Source organism: Lethenteron reissneri, chromosome 61, assembly GCF_015708825.2.
Source record: "Lethenteron reissneri isolate LAM-NWPU_2019-01 chromosome 61, ASM1570882v1, whole genome shotgun sequence".
Classification (NCBI taxonomy): Eukaryota; Metazoa; Chordata; class Hyperoartia; order Petromyzontiformes; family Petromyzontidae; genus Lethenteron; species Lethenteron reissneri.
This window is the reverse complement of record NC_083839.1, coordinates 2,599,235-2,620,176: the sequence shown is the minus strand read 5'-3', so window position 1 is coordinate 2,620,176 and position 20,942 is coordinate 2,599,235. Positions and strand designations below refer to the sequence as shown.

The following is a 20,942-nucleotide window of genomic DNA, read 5'->3' as shown; positions in this document are numbered from 1 at the left end:
CTGTCCCACAGCCTTGTGCCGTGCCCACACACAGAGTTGGGACTGTCTGCTAATCTGGTGCCGTGTCTGCTCGCGGTTGGAGTGTGTGTCGGCGTGGTTCAGTTGGCAGACCTGTGGTGAAGTACAATTGTACTTCGTAATGTGTTGCAATCAGAACGTAATTTTGGTTATAATATCACGTCGTAATAATGCTGCTCTAATTGTAATTACGGTTGACTGCAGGTCTGTTTTTTAATCCTTTATATTAAGTTCGCTTGCTTGCGTGCTTGCTTGCTTGCTTACGACCGTGCAAACCTTTTGGTCGTTTTTTAACCCACTTCCCGTGATCCAATCGAGCTGACATTTTGCACATAGACTCGTTGTGCGAGACAATTAATGTTCGTGAAAATTTTTTTCCTAAATTTTACATTTTTTAGGGAAAACAAATTAAATATTTAATTACCAATTGTTTAATACTGCAGACAATCATCTGACCCATAGGTGGCAGCCATCTCAAGCCAGAGAACGAGAAGACTCTAGCCGCCGCGCATATAAAGGATTTAGAGTGAAAAACTTTGTTTTTATGGGTTATACTTATTACTGTCTGCCAGCCGGAGGCAGTGATGCATGCTCATTCACTTAAATATTGCTGCTGCATGAGCTTCACATGCTCCCGCATTTCTATATTTTTTCGTAAGATATTTGTTTCTGTGTAGGATTACCCCTCCCTGGGGTTCCTCGGTGAGAAGTTGGCCGAAAACAACATCAACTTAATTTTTGCCGTGACCACCCCATATTTTGGTCTGTACAAGGTAAGGTCTGGGTACCTCTGGTCCGCGTGTTATTCTAATCTGCTCCCCTCCACGTGGCCTCTCTCCTTCAGTGGTCAGTGCCACTTGTAGATACCACCACCACCTCTCCCCCCAATTCTCCATTCCGTGCGTGGTCACTCCTCTGTGTACATGTTGGCAGGGTGCCGCAGTGGTAACGCATGTGCCCAACAGCAAGGAGGACATGGGGTTCGATTCTCGACTCGGGCACCTTTCTGCGCGGAGTTTGTATGTTCTCGCTCTCTCTCTGCCCCCTGTGTTCTGCTTTGGTTTCCTCCGAGTTCACCGTTTTTCTCCCATTGTTAGTAATATGCCGCCTAACTGGTATTGACCACACATCCCAATGCTGAAACATCACCCGCTAATGACTCAATTGGGATCACGCGCACAGCAGAAGCAACGTTGTCTGCTGTGCAAATTTGACAGGACCCTCTTGATAAAGAGTCGAGACTCGGCGAGGCAGGCAAACTTAATAATGACAATACATTATTTCCTTGAAGTGCACATTGACATTTGCCTTCGAGTCGCTGCTCTCATAACTGACTCCCTGTCCACCCCAATGTCTTCCATGACATTTGTATTTCAATTCATCCCTCTTCTCATCTGCGTCGTTAATCCCGACCAGCCTCCCTCTCATCGTTGCGTTCACCTCTTTCCAATGGCCTGTCTCCCCTACTTCTGTGCAAAAGATTGAGATGTCGACCGCATTGTTATTTTAAATCATACTCTTTGGTTTTTTCTGTAAAGTCACGTAGGTGAAAACAAAATATATAAAAATAAAACAACTCAATTAAATCACGACGTTTCGGAAGCAACACAAGCATCCGTCATCAGGTGTGACTGCTCCAGCAAAATTACTGTAGCGTATGAATGAAAAAACAAAAAACAAAGAATATGGATCCTTGCAGTCACGAAAACTTCAAATCTATAATTTTTAATCATAGTTGCTGAGCACAGTCTCAAAGGTCAGAAGGTCATTGCGGATTTGTGAAGGTGTGGGCAGGGTAGACGCGGGAGCATATAAGCACACTACAACAATGCTTGATGCCCACCACGTAGCTCCGCAGCAGCCTCTTGTGCACGGTTAAGCAAATTATTTGGCGATGCTGCGATGGCATTGGTGCACGAGCACAAATAACGCGTGGAAATTCTACGCATTCATCAGTAACACTGTTTCAAACGAAAAGCAATAATTATAGGACGACGTTTCAGGCAATTTCCTTTCTTGGTGTGCTCTGAAGGAGGGGCCATTGCCCAACACATCGCCCATTGTGTATATATTTGTTCATATTTTTTATTCGGCGTGGGTGGTCATCCGTCCAAAGCACGTCCAGGCTCGGTCCGTTTCATTTCCGAGTTCCGACGAGGCCTCCCCACGCCCCGGTGTGACAAGGCCACAGGCAGCCGTCTTCATAAAGTCAGTCCTGGACTAAGTCCTCTTTGAACCTCGTTTGAGTTGTTCACGGTGGTGGGCGATGAGGCAGGTGTATCGTGCCTTTCATTTCAACAGCAGCTCATGGTGTGGAGGCGCTGGTGTTTCCTGGGGTCGGGTTACATAAGACTGTGGGTGGGGGTATTATCGGTGTGGTAGGGGGGGTGAAGGGCTTTCGGCATCATCCGCAGTAGCTTAGGTCTCCTCGTGCTAATGGATTATATTCACGTGCGCGCCGTCGTTGTATTAAAAGGGTGCAAATGAATGGCGTCGTTGTTGCGACCACGTTTTTCAAATCACGGCGAATGGATTACGGTTTAGGCTTCCAGACGGACCCACCACCACCACCGCGGCACGCCTAACCGTGGCCTTGCCAATGCCCTAGATCTCCTCCTGTTAAATAACAAATTGGAGCGCTACACGCTGCACGCGATCGATGATTGGCATGGGCATCCTACACGATGTATAAAACGCCGGATTCAAATGAACGGTTTCAATTGAATTGGAAAATGCGTGCGCAAGCACTCAGGGGTTTTTATCTCAATTTAGGAGTGACGGGTACGATCAGATTGGAACAGGACAAGCAGATGATTCGAGACCCCAACCATCGCAAACTCCTGGCTTTGACATTCCTCCTCAAAGACACTGCTGGTGTTGTGACCATCAACGGCATCACAGCATCAACAGGCCGACGCGCACATCTCCTTCACGAATGGACAAGTCACAGTCAGTCGTGCGATTGTGGCCACACAACCCAAACCACGGACCCATGTCGTAGCACCACTGTCGTCAGCGCTCCTTCAAGGGAGGAGGAGAAGGGGAGGTGGAATCGCAGAAATACCACACGAACCCTCTCGTGGCTCGCAGACCTCGCTTGACATTGGCGTTTATCTCCTGGGTGCGTTGTTCATCATACGCAAGAACAGAATAGAGCTTGTACCGGTGTCGATGGATCCATTTGTAAAGTCTGCACTATGTGTGAATAGCTAACGACAGTGCCGTGTGTGTGTGTGTCTGTGCGTGCGTAGAACTACAAGGTGCTCGCTAACAGCACTTGCCCCTACAGTCTGTTAAGGCTATAAGGGGGATTTTTGTCTTTGTCTTTGTAGAGCTACACGGAGCTTCTGCCGGGTGCCACAGTTGGGATCCTCGCAAACGACTCCAGCAATGTCATCGAGCTCATCGTATCCGCGTACAACGTGCGTACCACACACCACTCGACACGCTTGTGTATTGAACTTTTTTCACACCGTGCGTAGCCAACCGTGTTTATCGGAGGTGCGGGGCGGAGGACGACAAACTAAACGCAAGAAGCAGTTCTGAAGATATTAGTTTTAAATCTAGATTTCAAAGGGGATAGCTCCCAGTCGCTTCCCAATATTGGAAGAAAGTGTGTTCCAGACGGCCGCAGAAGCGCATCTGAACTAAACTAAACTTTTTATTTTACCAGTTAATGCCTGCTGAGTTTTATAGCTTTTTTTTTCAGAAGCGACCTGGCCACAAACGATAGCTTAACAAAGTGGCTTATCACATGGAAATTTATAGCAGCCAAACACTCTAAACGCATGCTTTTACATTTTAGAGGGAAAAATCAGAGGACCCGGAGAAAAATCCACGCGACCACGGTGCGAACATACAAACTCCAAATATACGGGCGTTCGGGTTGTGATCGAACTCACGACCTTCTGCATAACGGGCGAGGTAGTTAAGCGCGCGATGTGATGACCGTCTTTGTGTCGATTGGCTCGGCAAAAGCTGCCGCTGCTGCTGCGAGGATGACCGGATTTTGCGCGATGGTTTACACGCCCCTTGACCATATCGGCGAGGTATCGTGGTTCATTTGTGGCAAGCGTTTTTGTTTCGGATGAGAGAGAGAGGCCTCTGTGCCTGTGTGCGCAGTGTGCATGAGTTTGTTGCTGCTGGCCCACTGTGGCATGGAAAATGCGATTCCGAGCGAAAGTTGTCAATGATTGTGCTCGTCGTTAGCGAGAAATGGGAACGGTAATACGGGTGACCTGGATTTACGGACGTGTGCTTTCATCGGATCCCTTCTTACGAGCGACTATGAATTGCGATTCTTACAATTCATAGGGTAAAACACTTGACAATTAATCTTGATTTGAAGCTTTCGTGACTGCAGGAATCCATACTCTTTGGTTATTTCGGTAAAGTCACGTAGGTAGAAAAAGGATAATATAATAATAATAAATCTACCTACGTGACTTTATCGGAAGAACCAAAGAGTACTTGACAATTGGAACACCTGGCTACCTGGAATTCGCACTTAGCTCGACTGTGTTGGCCAATAAAAATTATTAAAATAAAAAAAATCCACAGTCTATCCAATGGAAGAAAATAAGAAATATAATTAAATATTGTCCGTGATATTTGCTTAGACTAATATACACAATCGATGATGTGTAATGGAATGCACTGCAACACATTGTATAGTGTAGTGTATAATGTCTAAAACATGTATGTTCGTGTTTAAGCGTGTATTAAATAAACTCAATATATTAGTGGTGGGGGAAGGAGTGATGGAGGGGAGGGGTGGTAGGGGATGGAGGGGAGGGGTTGTGGGGGATGGAGGGGAGGGTTATGGGGGATGGAGGGGTAGTGGAGAATGGAGGGGATGGGGAAGGGTAGGGGGATGGAGGGGAGGGGTTGTGGGGGATGGGGGAGACCGATGTACCCTCAACCACTGAACCAAGCAAATCACCAGCACAGTAGACAACGCACAGTACTCTGCAGTTATTTTATTTTTAGTCCATACGGTAAAACACACGCGCACTACACACGGGCATATACAGACGGTTGCAATTTTTTTCTCTTCTGGGTACATTTTTCATGTTCATTCGCAGCTATCTGGACTCTTCACGCCACCAGACTTTTCGGCTTGACCTCACCGCAGCTGCTCCTGCTCTCTGTCCGGCCGCCCGAGGTGTCACTGTACAATTTCCGTGAACGTTTTGAGGGGGGCGTGGGGGGCGCGGGTTTGTTACGCAGCAGTGCAGAGAATTATTGACCGGCGGATCTCAGCCCGCGTGGCCGCTGTGCAATCGTCGCATCTTCCCGAAGAGTGGGGGGGGGGGGTGCAGGGGGGGGGCGCTTTTGTTGCTAGCCAACTGGAAGTCGCGGTGACCCCTCACCCCTTTGTGGACGGACGGGGAGACTTAAGGAAGTCTTGCGGGCTATGCGAGCTGTTGGAAAAACAGCAGCCCCCCTTCTACTGTGGACTGCCGCACCCACCCTGCTGTCAGCTGCTCGCTGCCTCGGTGTTTAAAAACAGCTGTTGCGTTGGATGGGAGGAGGGGGGGGTGGTTGCTCTCCACGTCACGCTGTGGTCATCAAAACCCTGTTACTTTAGAATCGCGTTCATTTTCCCATATTTTTTCATGTGTGTTTTCTGAGCAAATGTTATTTTAATTTAGTTTTTTCTGCTTCCAATTGTGCCAACTCTATTCCGAAGTCTGGCAAAGCAACGCATCGCCCCCCCCCCCCCCCCCCCCATGTGTTAGGAGAATGGCCCGGATAAGCAAACCTGACGGAACTTATTTCCAAAGTGGTTTTGCAAACCTGCAAAGTGGGAAACGTTTTGTCACGTAGCGATAAACAACAAACGGTATCATGTGATTTACTTGGGAGAGCAGATTTACGTGGAGATAGAGCGATGGAATCGGTTCGCGTGCAGGTGCTAGGCGGATTATCACATTGCGGGATCATGAGAAGTGTTGGCCACTTGGGGGAGGCCTTCATCCAGCAGCAGATGGCCGATGATCATGATTATACGAGATAACACGAATCATCCTCTGAACTACTTTTGTGGTCATCTTTTTGACGAAAGATGCTACGTTACAAAATCTATTACGATTATGAGCTGGCAGCGTAGTACGCAGGCACAAATATTCCATACGTATTTCCGTTGAAAAAATTCGTCAATAACAAACTCAACTTTGACGAATGTGTCAAAATCGATTTCCTTTATTCCCGTCATTATTATGATTGCCGTCTGTCCCTGGTGTTAAGACCACCTTCGACAGCTTGTGCCCCCCCCCCCCCCACCACCAGCAGTTATATCCCTGACTTGGCAGGGACCCTTCTTGAGACAGACCCAATATTGCGGCTGCGTCGTGCCTCCCGGCGTCTCGTGAGCTGCCACTTCGTAGGAAGCGGTGGATCGGCGGTAAACGCCGCCACCGCCACTCAGTCGGCCGCCCGATGTGCGCGACCGTTAGAAATTTTGGGCCTTGCCGTTATACAGGAACGGGCAACGCGCTCCGAAGTCAGTCGGCCCCGGGGGAGATGTTTGTTGTTGTGCGGAGGAGCGACAGTGTTGCCCTTGTGTGGTGCGCGGTGCCCCCCCCCCCGTCTCCATGGTTCCTCCTGCGGAGTATATTTAGCCTCGGTTCTGGGGCTGCTGCGGGAGAACGCGTGTAATCGTAATAATACCGTAAAAAGAGTCGGCGGCACTGGTGTGTGTGTGAAAATATATGTTTATATATGTGCAGACAATGGAAGCGGTTAACTCGCTCGAAAACGTATTCGTCGCCGATCGTGTGCAATTTACAACCCGCAGCCGGTGGTGGAAATTCCTCATTCCTATGGCAGGGGGAAATTCACTTGACAAAATGTGACTTGTGTGTCATGGAGAGGTGATGGGGTTGGATAACGCCGGTTGGCGTTTGAACTGGCTGTCGTTCTGATTGCGAAGTAACACGCTACGACCGCTGCACCACTCTGGATCGCTTGCATTGATCCAAGTGATTTTGCTGCTCAAATGAGCATGGAGGTGGAGCTCATCCGTTGTTGACAGCCCTAAGACAGTGGTGGAAACTCCTCGTTTCTATGACGGGGGGCGAGTGATATCATAGCACGACCACTGTTGATGGCACCACAAAGTGGTATCTATTTTATCGACCCAGCCGGAGTGATGGGCCGAGTCAAACCCCCAGTCAGGGATTTGAACTCGCAACATTCCAAGTGCAAAGCCGCTCACCTCAATAATATGTCGTGTTCATATTCCGGCGTCCATGAATAAAATCATTTTACATTTTGTTCTGTGCTTAGTTCGGCTTAAATTTCAGTCTCCTGAGAACTGAAAAAGTGGGTTGGAATGTCATGGAACAAACATCGCTGTGTCCCGGTGCAGATGGGGAAGTTGCTGCCACCTAGTGTGCATAACAGGGCACTCGAAGGGATCTCCAAAGTACAGTGGTACCCCGGCGATCAAACTTAATTCGTTCCAGAAGGACATTCGAAACACCGATTTTGTTCGAACACCGAATTAATTTTCCCCATAAGAATGAATGTAAATGACGTTAATTTGTTCCAGACAAAAGAAATATCTCATTATAAAGCATTTTTACACGAAGCTTACAGTAATTACATGCATAAAAGCATACAAAAAAACAAGAAACACAATAAATAAATGGAATAAATATATGGAATGAATGAAATAAATGAACATTGAACTTCACTTTACCTGTAGTAAGGAGAGTTGATGGCTTGAGTGGAAGGTGGTGAGGAGGAGGAGGAGGAGGAGGTGGAAAAACCTTTGTCTGGGCAAGCGTCATGCACGCTGCCATACGCGATTGCCCGTTCGACCTCCGAATTTCGTTCGGTTTCCGGGGCAAAAAATGTTCAGAAATATCGTTCGAACACCGATTGGTTCGAGTTCTGGTGCGTTCGATCTCTGAGGTTCTACTGTAGTTCTGTGCATGAAAAAAGAACAATACGCCTTACGCTTTCTGGCAATTAAACAGGAGGGGTTAAGATGTTAAAACAACAAATAGAAACCTTTTGCAAGGAATCAAGTTCACATTAACCACACGTACTTGTGGTGGACAAGCAAGCAAACATGCTCTGATAATAATATCTGCGTTGTCTTTGAAACTGATTGGCCGACACCAGAGACAGCCTTCTTTAGGACCTCGTCTCACCAGTGTCAGAGCAGAGAACGCCAAAAGGCGGGACTCTTTCTCTTTTTTGTGTTCGATCATTGCGTAGTGTACAATGTCACAATGTTTAACTGTAACCTTCCACCACATGACAGAGGCAATGAAATAAAGTTGTCACGTGATGGGCAAATGTGCCAGTTTACTTGATTTTCAGCAAAACCAGAGGCATGTCGCTTTTTAAATCCTTTATATTAAGTTCGCTTGCTTGCTTGCTTGCGTGCTTGCGTGCTTGCTTGCTTACGACCGTGCAAATCTTTCGGTCGTTTTTTAACCCACTTCCTGTGATCCAATCGAGCTGACATTTTGCACACAGACTCTTTGTGCGAGACAATTAATGTTCGTGAATTTTTTTCTCCCAAATTTTTGCACTGTTTAGGGAAAACAAATTAAATATTTAATTACCAATTGCTTAATACTGGCAGACAATCATCTGACCCATAGGTGGCAGCCATCTCAAGCCAGAGGACGAGAGGACTCTAGCCGCCACGCATATAAAGGATTTATAGGGAAAAACTTTGTTTTTACGGGTTTATACTTGTTAACATTGCGTGTGGCGTTTAAAATCCCACTTGTCCTGAAAACCCAAGTCGCTCGGAATATCTTCCAGTCACGTGGCAGCTTGACTTTGATTGGCTGTGTCGGCTGTCGCGGGAGGGTATTTGGTAAAACGTTTTACATTGTAACCTGCACGGTGATCTCACCCGAAAGACGGCGATAATTGTCATTCTCAATATTTGGTCGTGAAAAGTCCACGCGTAAAAGAGAAGTTAGGAATGGTGTCGGAATTAAAAAAAATCGTTTCCATATGAGACGGAGAGCTCGAGGAGAGTAACATTTGGGGACGTGACAAAGAGGAAAACGGAACCGGGGCCATGTTTTAGAGCAAACGCTGCATGTGGTGCGGTGTGGCGTCAGACATCCATAATTAGTTCATTCCCCTTTCACCAGAGAAACCGCTGACTTGATTCACGCCGAGGATGAAATGTCTTGCCGTTTACTGCCGAGTAGAGTAACGTGCAGAGAGGTGAGCATGCGCGGAATAAATGGCAGTCCAACGATCAGTCAGTTGTGTGGTTCTAGATTTGATGTTTTCGTGACTGCAAGGATTTGTACTATTTAGTTTTTTCAGTAAAGTGACTTAGGAATAAATAAATAAATAGACAACTAAATAAAATCACGACGTTTCGGAGGCAGCGTGTGTGTTGCGGAGGCAGCTTGTGTTGCCTCCGAAACGTCGTGATTTAGTTTAGTTATTTTTTCATTTTTCTTTTTTACTTAAGTGACTTTACCGAAAAACCAAAGAGCACTGCTGTGTGGTGATGTCATGGTTTGCCCAACTCGCAATTCGACGAATCGTCACCAGTCAGGGCGGCGACTCATTTGAAGATTTGGTTATTCCTTTTTAAACATTTTACTGAATCTAGTGGTCCCTTACTGACTAGAGGGGGGGTCATTTTAACACACTGCGTACACCATATTCAAATAGAAAAAACATAAATGCTCGCATACGAGATGTGACACTCGTTTCGTTAGCCTGGAAATCGGTAATAATCGGTGTCAGTCGATGCATCCGTACACCCAGGGGTGCCGCGGTGGCTAGGAGATGTTAATTCCCTCACCTGGTATGCAGGAGGTCGTGTGTTCGATCCCGACCCTGTGACGCCTGTTGTACATTTGGAGTTTTCATCTTCTCCCTGTCGTCGCTTGGATTTTTCTCCGGGTCCTTTGGCGTTTCCCTCCAACATTCAGGATTGACATCACGCGTTTAGACTAATTTTTGGCTGCTATAAATTTCCACATGATAAGCCACTTCGTTGAGCTATAGATTGTTGTCAGGTCGCTTTTGAAAAAGAGCTGCAGTCACACCTCGGTATTCGACCGCTTTGGAATACGTCGAATTTGGTATACGTCGTGTTTTGACGAGAAAAAAATGTCTTGGGATACGACGCACTTGCTTGGGATACGACGTCTTGCTTGGGATACGACGTCTTGCTTGGGGATACAACGTCTTGCTTGGGATACGATGTCTTGCTTGGGATACGACGTCTTGCTTGGGATACGACGCACTTGCTTGGGATACGACATCTTGCTTGGGATACGACGTCTTGCTTGGGATACGACGTCTTGCTTGGGATACGACGCACTTGCTAGAACTTGTATGGGTCAGGATGAGTCGCCGCGTACCCGCGTAGAACCCATTCACGACTCAAACAAAGCGCCGCTCCTCAGTCTGCCTGTACAGTTGATCTTGTTCAGTGCACAACCCTTAATTTATTTAAGCATTTTTTTTAATTTATGTATGCATTTTAGTAATAAGTAGTGTCCAAATTATTTTATACAACCCCATTAATGTATAACATGCCATATAAAATATAATTTCTTAAACTCTGGAACGGATTATTTCCTTTCCCTTTATTTCTTATGGGAAAAATTCGTTTGGTGTCTACGTCATTTTCGGTATCAGTCCTACCTTCTGGAACGAATTAACGACTTATATCGAGGTACCACTGTATATTGCTCAGTGGGCCTTACCTGGTATAATAAATAAAAATTCGTTTAAAAAAATACCGTTGAGAAATAAGTCGGTAACTTTAATAACCACGTGTTTTTTCTTCTGTGTGACTGTCTCGCCAAGGTGTTTTCACCTTGAAACGGGTTCAGACAGAAGCATATTTTTTGACGTTTCGCTGTAAAACGACACCCGAGTCCAATTGCCGACCAACATACAGGAGGCTGACTTCATAGGAGCGGATGGCATGTGTTGGCTGAAAGGAGACTTCAAGCATTTGTAACATTTCCCATTGCTACGGATCTCTGTGAAGAATGTGATTTCACACGCAAGTCATGACTCCTGTTACGGAGAGTTGGGCGCCCCGTTGTGACGATCTGTGGGTTCGTGTTAAGCCACGGTCCTTGTCTGCCGCTCTTCAACGGGGTATTCTTTACACACGAGTTATGTCGATTATATTTCATACGTGAAATGTTAAAGTGTAAAAATAAACTAAATAAACTATGTCAAAAAATAGTATATGAACTATTTATTTTTCGATTTAAAGCTTTTGTGACTGCAGGGATCCATATTCTTGGTTCTTTCGGTAAAGTTACGTAGAAGGGAAAACAATAAAATAATAAAAATAAAACATAATAAAATACAATTTTCACGACGTTTCGATTGCAACACAAGCAATCATCATCAGGTGTGAAAAAACACAGCAGCCTATTTTATTGTTTTCCCTTCTACGTGACTTTACCGAAAGATCCAAGAATATGGATATTTTGTTTTACTTTTTCAGGTAAGGCCCACTGAGCTACATAGCTCTTTTTCAGAAGCGACCTAGCCATCACAAATTGGTGCTCAACGAAGCGGCTTATCACGTGGACATTTAAAGCAGCCAAATACTCTAAATGCACGTTTCTAAATGTGAAGGGAAAAACCGGAGGACCCGGAGAAAAACCCACGTGACTACGGGGAGGGGGAGAGCGAGAGAGACACGCAAACTTCAAATATACAGCAGCAGGTGTTGGGGTCGGGATCGAACCCACGAACTCCTGCATACCAGGCGAGGGAGATAACATCTCCTAGCCACCGCGACATGTTAATGTAAAATTAATGAGCTCAATAAATTTTCCAAAGGAAACAAAAACATGAAAAACGTTGTAAATAAGACTACATAAAAAAAACACGTATTGTGACTTCCAGATCTTGACTCGTTTAACTTAAATCGATGGCTCGGCAGGTTGGGTGAGAGACGACAAATTCCCGGACGGAGAGAGCCGGTATGACGGCGGTCACCTGCACACAACGTGAGGTTGCGCCGTGGTGGGGTGAGAGGGGAGAAGGGGGTGGGGGCCTTCGCTCGGCCTCTGCAAACTCTGCGAAACCGCTTCGTCGGTTCGCGCCTTCCTCCGCATGCGCTGATTCACTCCGCCCTGGAACAGGATATACGGGGGTTGTGGCGTGTAGACTGGCGAGGAATGACGATCCCCCATCATTTCACCAGATGCTTCCGATGACAAAAACGTCCTTCGATGTTAGCGAGCGCATTCGCAGGCAGGAGCAAGCGCGCGCGCGCGTGCGGGGGACCTCGCTGGGGAGATGGGGAAGGGCCGAGCGATGCAAAAAGCACATGGTGCTCATGACTGTTCTGGAACTTTGCTACGCAAATTACACACTCCCAATAGAGCTATAGACGCTCGCTCAACGGGGGAGACACCTGCACCGTATAACGTCACCAAGCATAAGCCAGAAGTGTGTGATGGTATGTCTCTGTTTTTGGCGTCAGTGTTGAGCAGGTAACGGCACATCCTTGCAATGTTTCTCTCCTGCCACTGCTGGCGGAAGGACCTCCATCTCGAGCGCTGCTCTAAAGAGCCGTATTCGAGGATGGTTTGATTGAAGGTTTAAACTTCAAATCTAGAAGTGATTGAAGGTTATACGTTGTGAATGAATAAACTATATTCTTATGCATCCAACCAGAGTGCAATTGCGCTCTATAATCGGTGCATATTCATAAATTAGGTGTGGCAGGAATGATTGACCACTAAGTCACCTCTAGATGCGTTCACCTAAACCTTCTACAGCACAATTGGCGTTGGGGAAACGTGAGCTTTGGATTTCCTCCTCTCGCCGCTGCGAAACGTGGTAACTGAGAAAGCCACGGGGATATTTCCGTGCGAGTTAAGGGGGTGGGTGCCAGGGGGGGGGGGCATGGGGGGCAATGGAGACTTTTACGAACGCTCGGTCCCAAGTTCGTGCGCCCTGTGAGCCTGAGCGTCCAGACTGGACAGAGAAGAAACGAGGGTATGTATCCCGCCATGGTGGCGAGATGTTAACTACCTCGCTTGGTACGCGGAAGGTCGTGGGTTCGATCCTAACCCCGACGCCTGGTGGGTTCAGTGATGACGTCATCTTGCACTATTTAAGACCGGAAGTTGGTGGATTGCTTCACTATTCTGGCAAATCGCCCGATGACGTTGGGTGTAATTACCGGCGAAACGTCACGTTACTCGCATTGTAAACGTCGTGGATTTACTCTCCAACCCACCGGTGGGCTGAGGTAGTAAACGAATTGGCGCGTTGTTTACGGGACAAACCTTACTGGCTGTGTCGGGTGGTGGAGGGTTACGACACAAAAACCTTCATTGTGAACGGCAAGGGGGGTGCGGCACCGCTCACTCTTGATAGTTCCAATGGAGATTCTCGCATTCTGTGACGCCGAGAGCGCATTTTGAACTTTGACTTCAAACTTCCGTGACTGCAGGAATTCATATTCTTGGTTCTTTCGGTAAAGTCTCGTAGATAGAAAATAAAAATCATAAAATAACATTTTTATTTTTTTATTTTCTATCTACGTGACTTTACCGAAAGAACCAAGAATACACATTTTGAGCGTACGGGGTGGTGGTGGTGGTGGGGGGGGGGGGGTGCAAGCTTGTGGAAGACAAGCGAGACGCGGCGTGGTTGCTTGTTATGCCGTCGTGCTCATTTCCGACGACCTATTTCTCTCGTTTCCTCGCTTCTCCTTTTCTCTCTCCCCACCACCCCCCCCCCTCCTCCCCCGGGAGCAGAAGATCCGCTCGAAGGTCGAGCTGGAGGTGTACGAGCAGCCGGACGACGTGGTGCTCTCCTTCACGGCCGTGTGCCAGAACGGCACGGTGAGGCCCGGCCAGCGGCAGTGCGGAGGCCTCCGCGTGAGGGACACGGTGAGAGCCGCCGTGCGTCCCGCCGTGCGTCCCGCCGTGCGTCCCGCCGTGCGTCCCGCCGTGCGTCCCGCTTGCGTCCCGCTTGTGTCCCGCCGTGCGTCCCCCCGTGCATCCCGCCGTGCGTGCCCGTGTCCCGCTTGAGGCCCGCTACAAAAATCTGCGCTCAATGGCTGACGGAGCTTGCGGTGGTCTGGCTTCGTCTTTTTGCGGAACGCCTTTTTCCCCCGGTTCCGTTAGGGACGGTCCCGTCAGTCGAGGTTTTCGGCGCACGTCTGAAAAACCGCGTTTATTTTCTCCTGCGTATCCGTCTGTGTAGGGTTGGTTTTTCTTTTGGTTTTAATGTTTTAGGGTTTTTATTTTTTACTGGGATTGTATTGTAAAGCAGCGCTGTGAGGTCTTGCGTGAAAGTTGCTATATATATAAAACACTGAGTTTTACTTATGATTCCAACGCACTGCTCTACGGGACGTCTGCCAAAAACATTCTCAGGCTGCGGTGTGTGCAGCATTCTCTGGCACGGGGTACTGCAAGGTCCGACACCGTGTCCGTCTCCAGTGCTCGCTGAGCTGTATTGGCTTCCGGTAGCCGAACAAATACGTTTCAAGGTCACACTCATTACACACAGAAAGTTCTTGCCTCAAGTGACCCACAATACCTTGCTGAGCTCGTCAAGGAGCGATAAACCACCACGCGATCTCCGTTCATCCATCGCAGCAGCTTTCGGCTGGCCCATCGAACAAAGATGGTCACCGCATGGCGCGCTTGCAGATGCGCTTCTACGGCCGTCTCGAGCGCTCTTGCTTCCGATATTAGGAAGCAAGTGGAGCTTTGCACTTGTAAGTCCTCTGTATTGGCAAACGAATTCATTTACCACTGCTTTTTGTGGGTTAGTTTGTGCGTTAGTTTGTTGTGGTCCTGTGCCGGGCCAGCCCAGCGTGGGTCAGCGACCGTCATCTGGGTTTTTTTCCCACCGCAGAAGCTGACCTGTGCCGCTATCAACGTCACACTCGCCGAGTGACACCGTGGTGATGCTTGCGTGTCCTCACGGCTTGCCGACTTGCGGCGCGTTGCAGTGAACGGGTCGAGATGCGCGTAGGTGACGCCCGATGTCACACGCAGTGAAGGAGTCGAGGCACGCGTAACTGTTATAATAGTATTGGCGTTTATCCAGGAAAGGCTCACGGATACCTCTTTTAAATGATGTCGTTTATCAACGGTCATTTGACCGGAGCATTTTTTGAAAAAAAGTCGTTTTGTAATTTGATATAAAAATGAAGGGATGTCTTGTTTCAACTTGGCTTCACAGGAATGATCTTGAAGAATCGGTGGCCCTTAGCGGGTTTATTTTTGTCCTTACCTCATCTAGTCTCTTTCCTTCACACAAATGACGCGGGTTCCCTTCTTTCAAGTACGCTTCACCTTACTTAGCCTTGTTCACGACTGTTAAGGTCAGACTGTGGCTACATTATACGCACGGCAACCATCACCCGCTGCTGGTGAATCAATGCCCCAGGTGACTTGCAAATTGAGACGAGACGGGCCTGTTGAGTTCACACCCGGTTAAACACGAAATAGCATTGAAACCTGATCAAGACGTCGTTTCAACATTACCACCGTAATACATTTTGATGCCGTTGAGTCATAGCAACAACCATCCATCACCCACCGGGGGTTTCTGTGTTTCGGCACAGAAGCGTCACGTGTAGCTCAGTGTTTGTCGGAAAGTACTTCATCATCTCTGCTGTGACAATCTAGGGTTCCATTGCCTCAAATCTACCCTTTGTATTTTAGCGATTGAAATCGTCGCTGTTCCCGTGTGCTCACGCTTAGTGAGTCTCTCAGGGAGATAACTGAAACGTTATGTTGGGTTGTATACGTGCCTATATGAAATCATCCTCTGCATATAATCTTTACGATAAAAAATAAATAATAATTTTTTTTTATCCTGGAGAAATCCGATGAGCTATGAAGCGATTTTTCACAGATGTCGAGTAGGGGTGGCTCAGAAAGTCACGGCAACAAACAATACAAAACGATTGGAGTGCAAAATAGAGGGAAAATGTAAAATAAGGTATCTTTTCTCTTACTAAGTACAAATTGCAAAAGTATATTAACCATTTATATAAATACAAATGATAGCGCATACACATTCTTGCGGAGGGAGCTGGTAGGAACGTTGGGTTGCTCGGTCAATGGCCAGGGTCAACAGCGGCGTGGTGTATTCCGCAAATATGCCCAACTGTGAGGGCGGGCACAAGCCGGCGTGAGTAGGTGAAACGTAGAGTTTTATTAGGGCACCACGGGGTGACCAGCCCCTTCCCACCCAGCCCCACCCCTCCCACCCCTCACCCAGCCCCACCCTCCCCACCCAGCCCCTCCCCACCCTCCCCACCCAGCCCCACCCTCCACAGCTTTTCCCCACCCTCCCCTACCCACCCAGCCCCTCCCTCCCCACCCAGCCCCTCCCTGCACGATGGACACAATAATCCCCTGTGGGCTGGTGTAACCAGGAGGTTCCTACCAGTATTAGGTGGCTTATCATGTGGAAATGTATCGTAGCCAAATACTCTCAACCCGTGTTTCTAAATGGGGAGGGAAAAAAACAGAGGACACAGAGACAAATCCACGCGACCACGGGGAGAGAGAGAGAGAGACACGCAAACTCCAAATATGCAGCAGGCGTCATAGACGGGATCGAATCTACGACCTCCTTTATACCAGGCGAGGTAGTTAAGATCTCCTAGCCACCGCACCGCCCCATCTCCTCGTCATGTCTGGCTGTTGACTTGCCAACGTTGGGATCACTCGCGCGAAGACATTTATTCGCGCGAAACCTGTCAAGCTGCCTGTGTAAATGTTTGTGCGAAGGGCCTGGTTTGTGTGAAGGGCCTTGTTTGTGCGAAGGGCCTAGTTTGTGCGCGCACGTGGGTTTGCGTTGTTAGTGGCTTATTTTGTACGCGTAGATACCGCGTGCTCATGCATTGCTTTGTTAGCAGTTTGAATTGTGCCGGTGGTTGGGGGAAATAGTTTGAGTGCGTTTGATTAGCGTTGCAATGGTTTGGTTTGCGGTGTGTTAATGGTTTGGTGCGTATTAAGCAGTCCCTCCAGAAAAACGCGATTATGCGATCGCATGATTCCATGCAAAATCAGCTAAAGTCCGCATATTTATGCGGGGGGCGCGTTTTTTCAAATACGCCGCACTTTCGCCGCATAAATTGCAGATTTCCGCGTGCAAAATATGCGGGCTTGCATGATTTCATAATCCCCGCATTTTCGTTGCAAAAAGTCACATATATCTTAGCAGAAAGTTGAAAAATGTTGCGTTTACTTCACACAAGCGCAGCCATTTCTCCTGTTGCCATGGGAACGTTATGAAGTGACGTCACTCATTACACGACATCATTGAAAAGCTGCAAACCCCGCGATGCCAATGAAACCATGATGAAGCCCGCAAATCTTTCTCATTTGCCAACAAACATAAGCGCATAAGACCGCGCAAAGCAGTTTCCCAGTGTGTTACATGACAGTGGGGGCAAATTATTTTGCACTCCGTGCAACTGCGTGTTGGACCACAGGCGGAAGTCGACGCTGGACAGTCACTTTGCAACCGACAAACATTCGAGGATGGTTAAAGCAGCAGCGGAATCAGCAACAGCATCTACAAACTAGTGTTGTCTAACCGAAGATCAACTACCAACCAAAACCTCAAAGCCTTGGTCTTCCTTTACCATAACCAACGAGTCCGCAGTGGAGCATTTGAGAGGGAGGAGATGGTGGAGGGGGAGGAGATGGACACTGAGGGAGAGGGGATGGAGGATGAGGATGGTGAATGATTGGCCAGTGTTAGAGGCTACGTAGTTAGTTTTATTCAGGAGTTTATGCAACTTTACAGTTGTAAGATTGCACTTTTTTGTTAGTAGTATGTAAATTTACATTACTGTAAGACTGTACTGTTACTGTATTGCTTACGTTACTGTGCACTGAAAACACTTATTTTAACAGAAGATGTCTGTTTTGTATAGCTACCTCTGTAAAACAGGAAGCACACATTTTATTTTTTAATATTTTATTTATTCATTTTTACAGAAGTTGTAGCATATTCATTTCGTAAAGCTACAGAACTTGTTCGACTCAATGTTTTGTAAGTTTGAGCCATCTGTTTGTTAAGGTCTGAAATAAAACAAGATGAGAACTTAAATATTCCCAGCACTTTCTGTGATGTAGTATGCTTGCGTATCATAGGAAGTAATAAGAAATGACTCTTTACATTAAAGTAGTAGCCTAGTGAATAGGGTGTTGGGGGAATTACTTTTTTTTCTATTTTTCATCAAACCGCAGTTTGTGCAAGTTCCCACAATTTAATCGCGTAAAATTGCATAAATATCCCGCATATTCCATCGCATTTTTTAAGAAAACGTGCCGCATAATCAACGATTTTTGCCCGCAACAATCACCAAAAAACTCCGCGTTTTTCTGGAGGGACTGATTAAGAAGTCTGCGTTGTGTGTTCATGTTTCGGTTTGCATGTAAATTTTATTTGTTTTTGTCGTACAGTGCCACCTCGTGGTAGTACTTGGGAAGCCAATAGCGCGTCAGAGCACACAGAGCCAGCGCGCGCACGAGCGCCCACGCTAAGACACGAGCACGTGGAGAGTAAAGTCAGGTGGCCCACCTAACTGATACGTTCGTCAACATTGTTATCGCGCGATACTGCCGTTGGCAGTGGTGTGCAGGCACAAAGGGCAATAACACTGCCCCAGAAGGAAAATATACATGATTAGAAACGGCATTGGGCAACAGGCTGGCTATGATGAATGACCATTTTCCACTACTTCACCTATTATATATTTATTATTCCTTTCGGCGCAGCGCTATTGACGAACGTATTGATCTTGTGCTGTTAACAGCGTGTCGGAGGGCTATGCCGGCACCTGTGAGATGATTGCGGATTTGAATCTGAGCAGCCACCCGTGACTAAACCCTGTTCTCACATTACGCGAAGGGCAAAATATTCCAACTAAATAATCTCTACATCGATGGGACCCCATAACTGCTCCACCCGAGCCATCGATGCTTTGATATTTGCGTTTTCATTGTGCCGTTCGCCTTTTGGCGGTGTTCTCTGGTCTGACACCGGTGAGACTCGGCCATGAAGGAGGCTGTCTCTGGTGTAGGCCACTCGGTTTCAAAGACAATGCATACGTTGTTATCAAAGCCACATCTGTTTGCATATTCTACCACAAGCATGCATGGTTCGTGCAGACTTGATGATACCTTGCGGATAGAGGTGCCTATTTGATGTTTAAACAGCTTAACACCTCCTGTATTTTTGCCGGCAAGTGTAAAGCCGATTAGCACGGTTGGCTTCGTACGATACGAAAGAAGTTCAACGTACGTACGTACAAAGCCTTTTAATATTTTTTATTTTCACTGCTACTTCTGCTGCTGCTGCCGCCGCTGCGTGTCGTCCCACTTCAGGTGAGCTTCACCGTCACGGCGGAGGCGCGTGGATGCCCCCGCGGCGCCGGGGACGACGGCGCTGGCACCAGCGGCGCCGCCGTGGGCCCCGGCGCGCGTTCCTACGAGCGCAACTTCACGATCAAGCCCGTGGGCTTCCGCGACAGCCTGCACGTGACGGCGCTGGTGCGGTGCGGCTGCGCTTGCGAGGCGAGCGTCGTGCTCCGCAGCCCGCACTGCTCGGGGGGGTACGGCTCGCTCTCCTGCGGCCTGTGCCGCTGCAACCCCGGCAGGATCGGGGAGCTGTGCGAGTGCCAGGAGGGAGAGCTGGGACCGTCCGGGAGTGCGCCGGTACGGTGTGCAACTTTTCACCAGGAAGGGGGGGGGAGGAGGGGCAGGGTGGAGGAGGGTGGGGGTGTCTTGTTGGTGTCAAGAGCAGCCTCTGTGGAGGAGGAGGCTCGTGAAGGACGCTGCTGGGCGGTTGGAGGCAGTCGCCCTCCACGACAACGAGCGGAGCGCCGGGCGGCTAAAACGCAGCAAGTTGGCACAGTAGGGGGGCACAGGCGGTGCATCTGCCAGTGCTCTCGGTCACCTGGGTCTGTCTTGTGACCTCCTGCCAGCGAGCCTTCGACGCTTAACGTGGCCTCAGAATGCACATAGTCTGGCACGAGCGACGTCACCGAATGGGGGTTGTTGTTGTTGTTGGGAAGCGGCAACGAACCCGGCGACCCAAGTTCGATTCCCGCTCACGGCCAACACGAGTGACTATTATCTGAACCGGTCCTGGCCCTCCGCCTAGGTCGACTCGGCCTCAAATGAGTACCTGGTGCGATGTGTAGTAAACGTCGCCACCGGGGAGACGAAGGCGGTCGGGGTGGCGTGGCGGCGGCCACCCACACCGCCTCTCGTTACCGGTGCCAACTTTCATAGGTGCCGCACGCTCATAGCGCTTGCCCCCCCCCGTACATTCTGCGAAGGCTCCACGGTTGGGGTGGGGGACCCCTTGTCTTTGTGTCCGACGGCAGGGCTCGGCGTGCCGCATGAGGGAGCGCAGTTTGCCGTGCAGCGGCCGTGGGGAGTGCGTGTGCGGCCAGTGCCTGTGCCACGCCAGCGAGTTTGGCCGTGTCTCTGGGGCCTTCTGCGAGTGCGACAACTTCTCGTGCCTCCGTCACAAGGGGCTGCTGTGTTCCGGTACGTACGTGCGTGCGCGTGTGTGCGTGCACATACACACAAGACATAAACTAAATTATAAAATCTTTTTTTTTTTATTAGGTAAGGCCCTTTAGCTGTGTAGCTCTTTTTCAGAAGCGACCGGGCCACAAATGATAGCTCAACGAAGTGGCTTGTCATCACGTGGAAATTCATAGCAGCGGCCAAATACACTGACCGCACGTTGATTCTAAACACGGAGGGGAAAACTGGAGGACCCGCAGAAAAATCCACACGAGACCACTGAGAGAAAGAGACATGCAAACTCCAAATGTACAGGCGTCGGGGTCGAACCCACGATCTCCTGTATACAAGGCGAGGGAGGTAGCATCTGGCGCCCACCCCTCCCATGTCGCCTGCATAGGCTGGGAGGGC

The 20,942-nt window shown here is 48.5% G+C and overlaps 1 protein-coding gene across 2 annotated transcripts in view; it reads left to right on the top strand.

Annotated features, from left to right (window-relative positions):
* LOC133358335 (integrin beta-5-like) overlaps positions 1-20,942 on the top strand; it is a 58,323-nt gene that overhangs the window by 9,150 nt on the left and 28,231 nt on the right. For both annotated transcript variants that reach the window (XR_009757048.1, XM_061576606.1), the window contains exons 7-11: positions 696-791; positions 3,351-3,440; positions 13,767-13,901; positions 19,380-19,709; positions 20,384-20,549. Coding sequence is in view for 1 of the 2 variants with exons in the window: in XM_061576606.1 (XP_061432590.1) it covers positions 696-791; positions 3,351-3,440; positions 13,767-13,901; positions 19,380-19,709; positions 20,384-20,549 (817 nt within the window). In the remaining variant the exon portion in view is untranslated. The remainder of the gene's footprint in view (positions 1-695; positions 792-3,350; positions 3,441-13,766; positions 13,902-19,379; positions 19,710-20,383; positions 20,550-20,942) is intronic.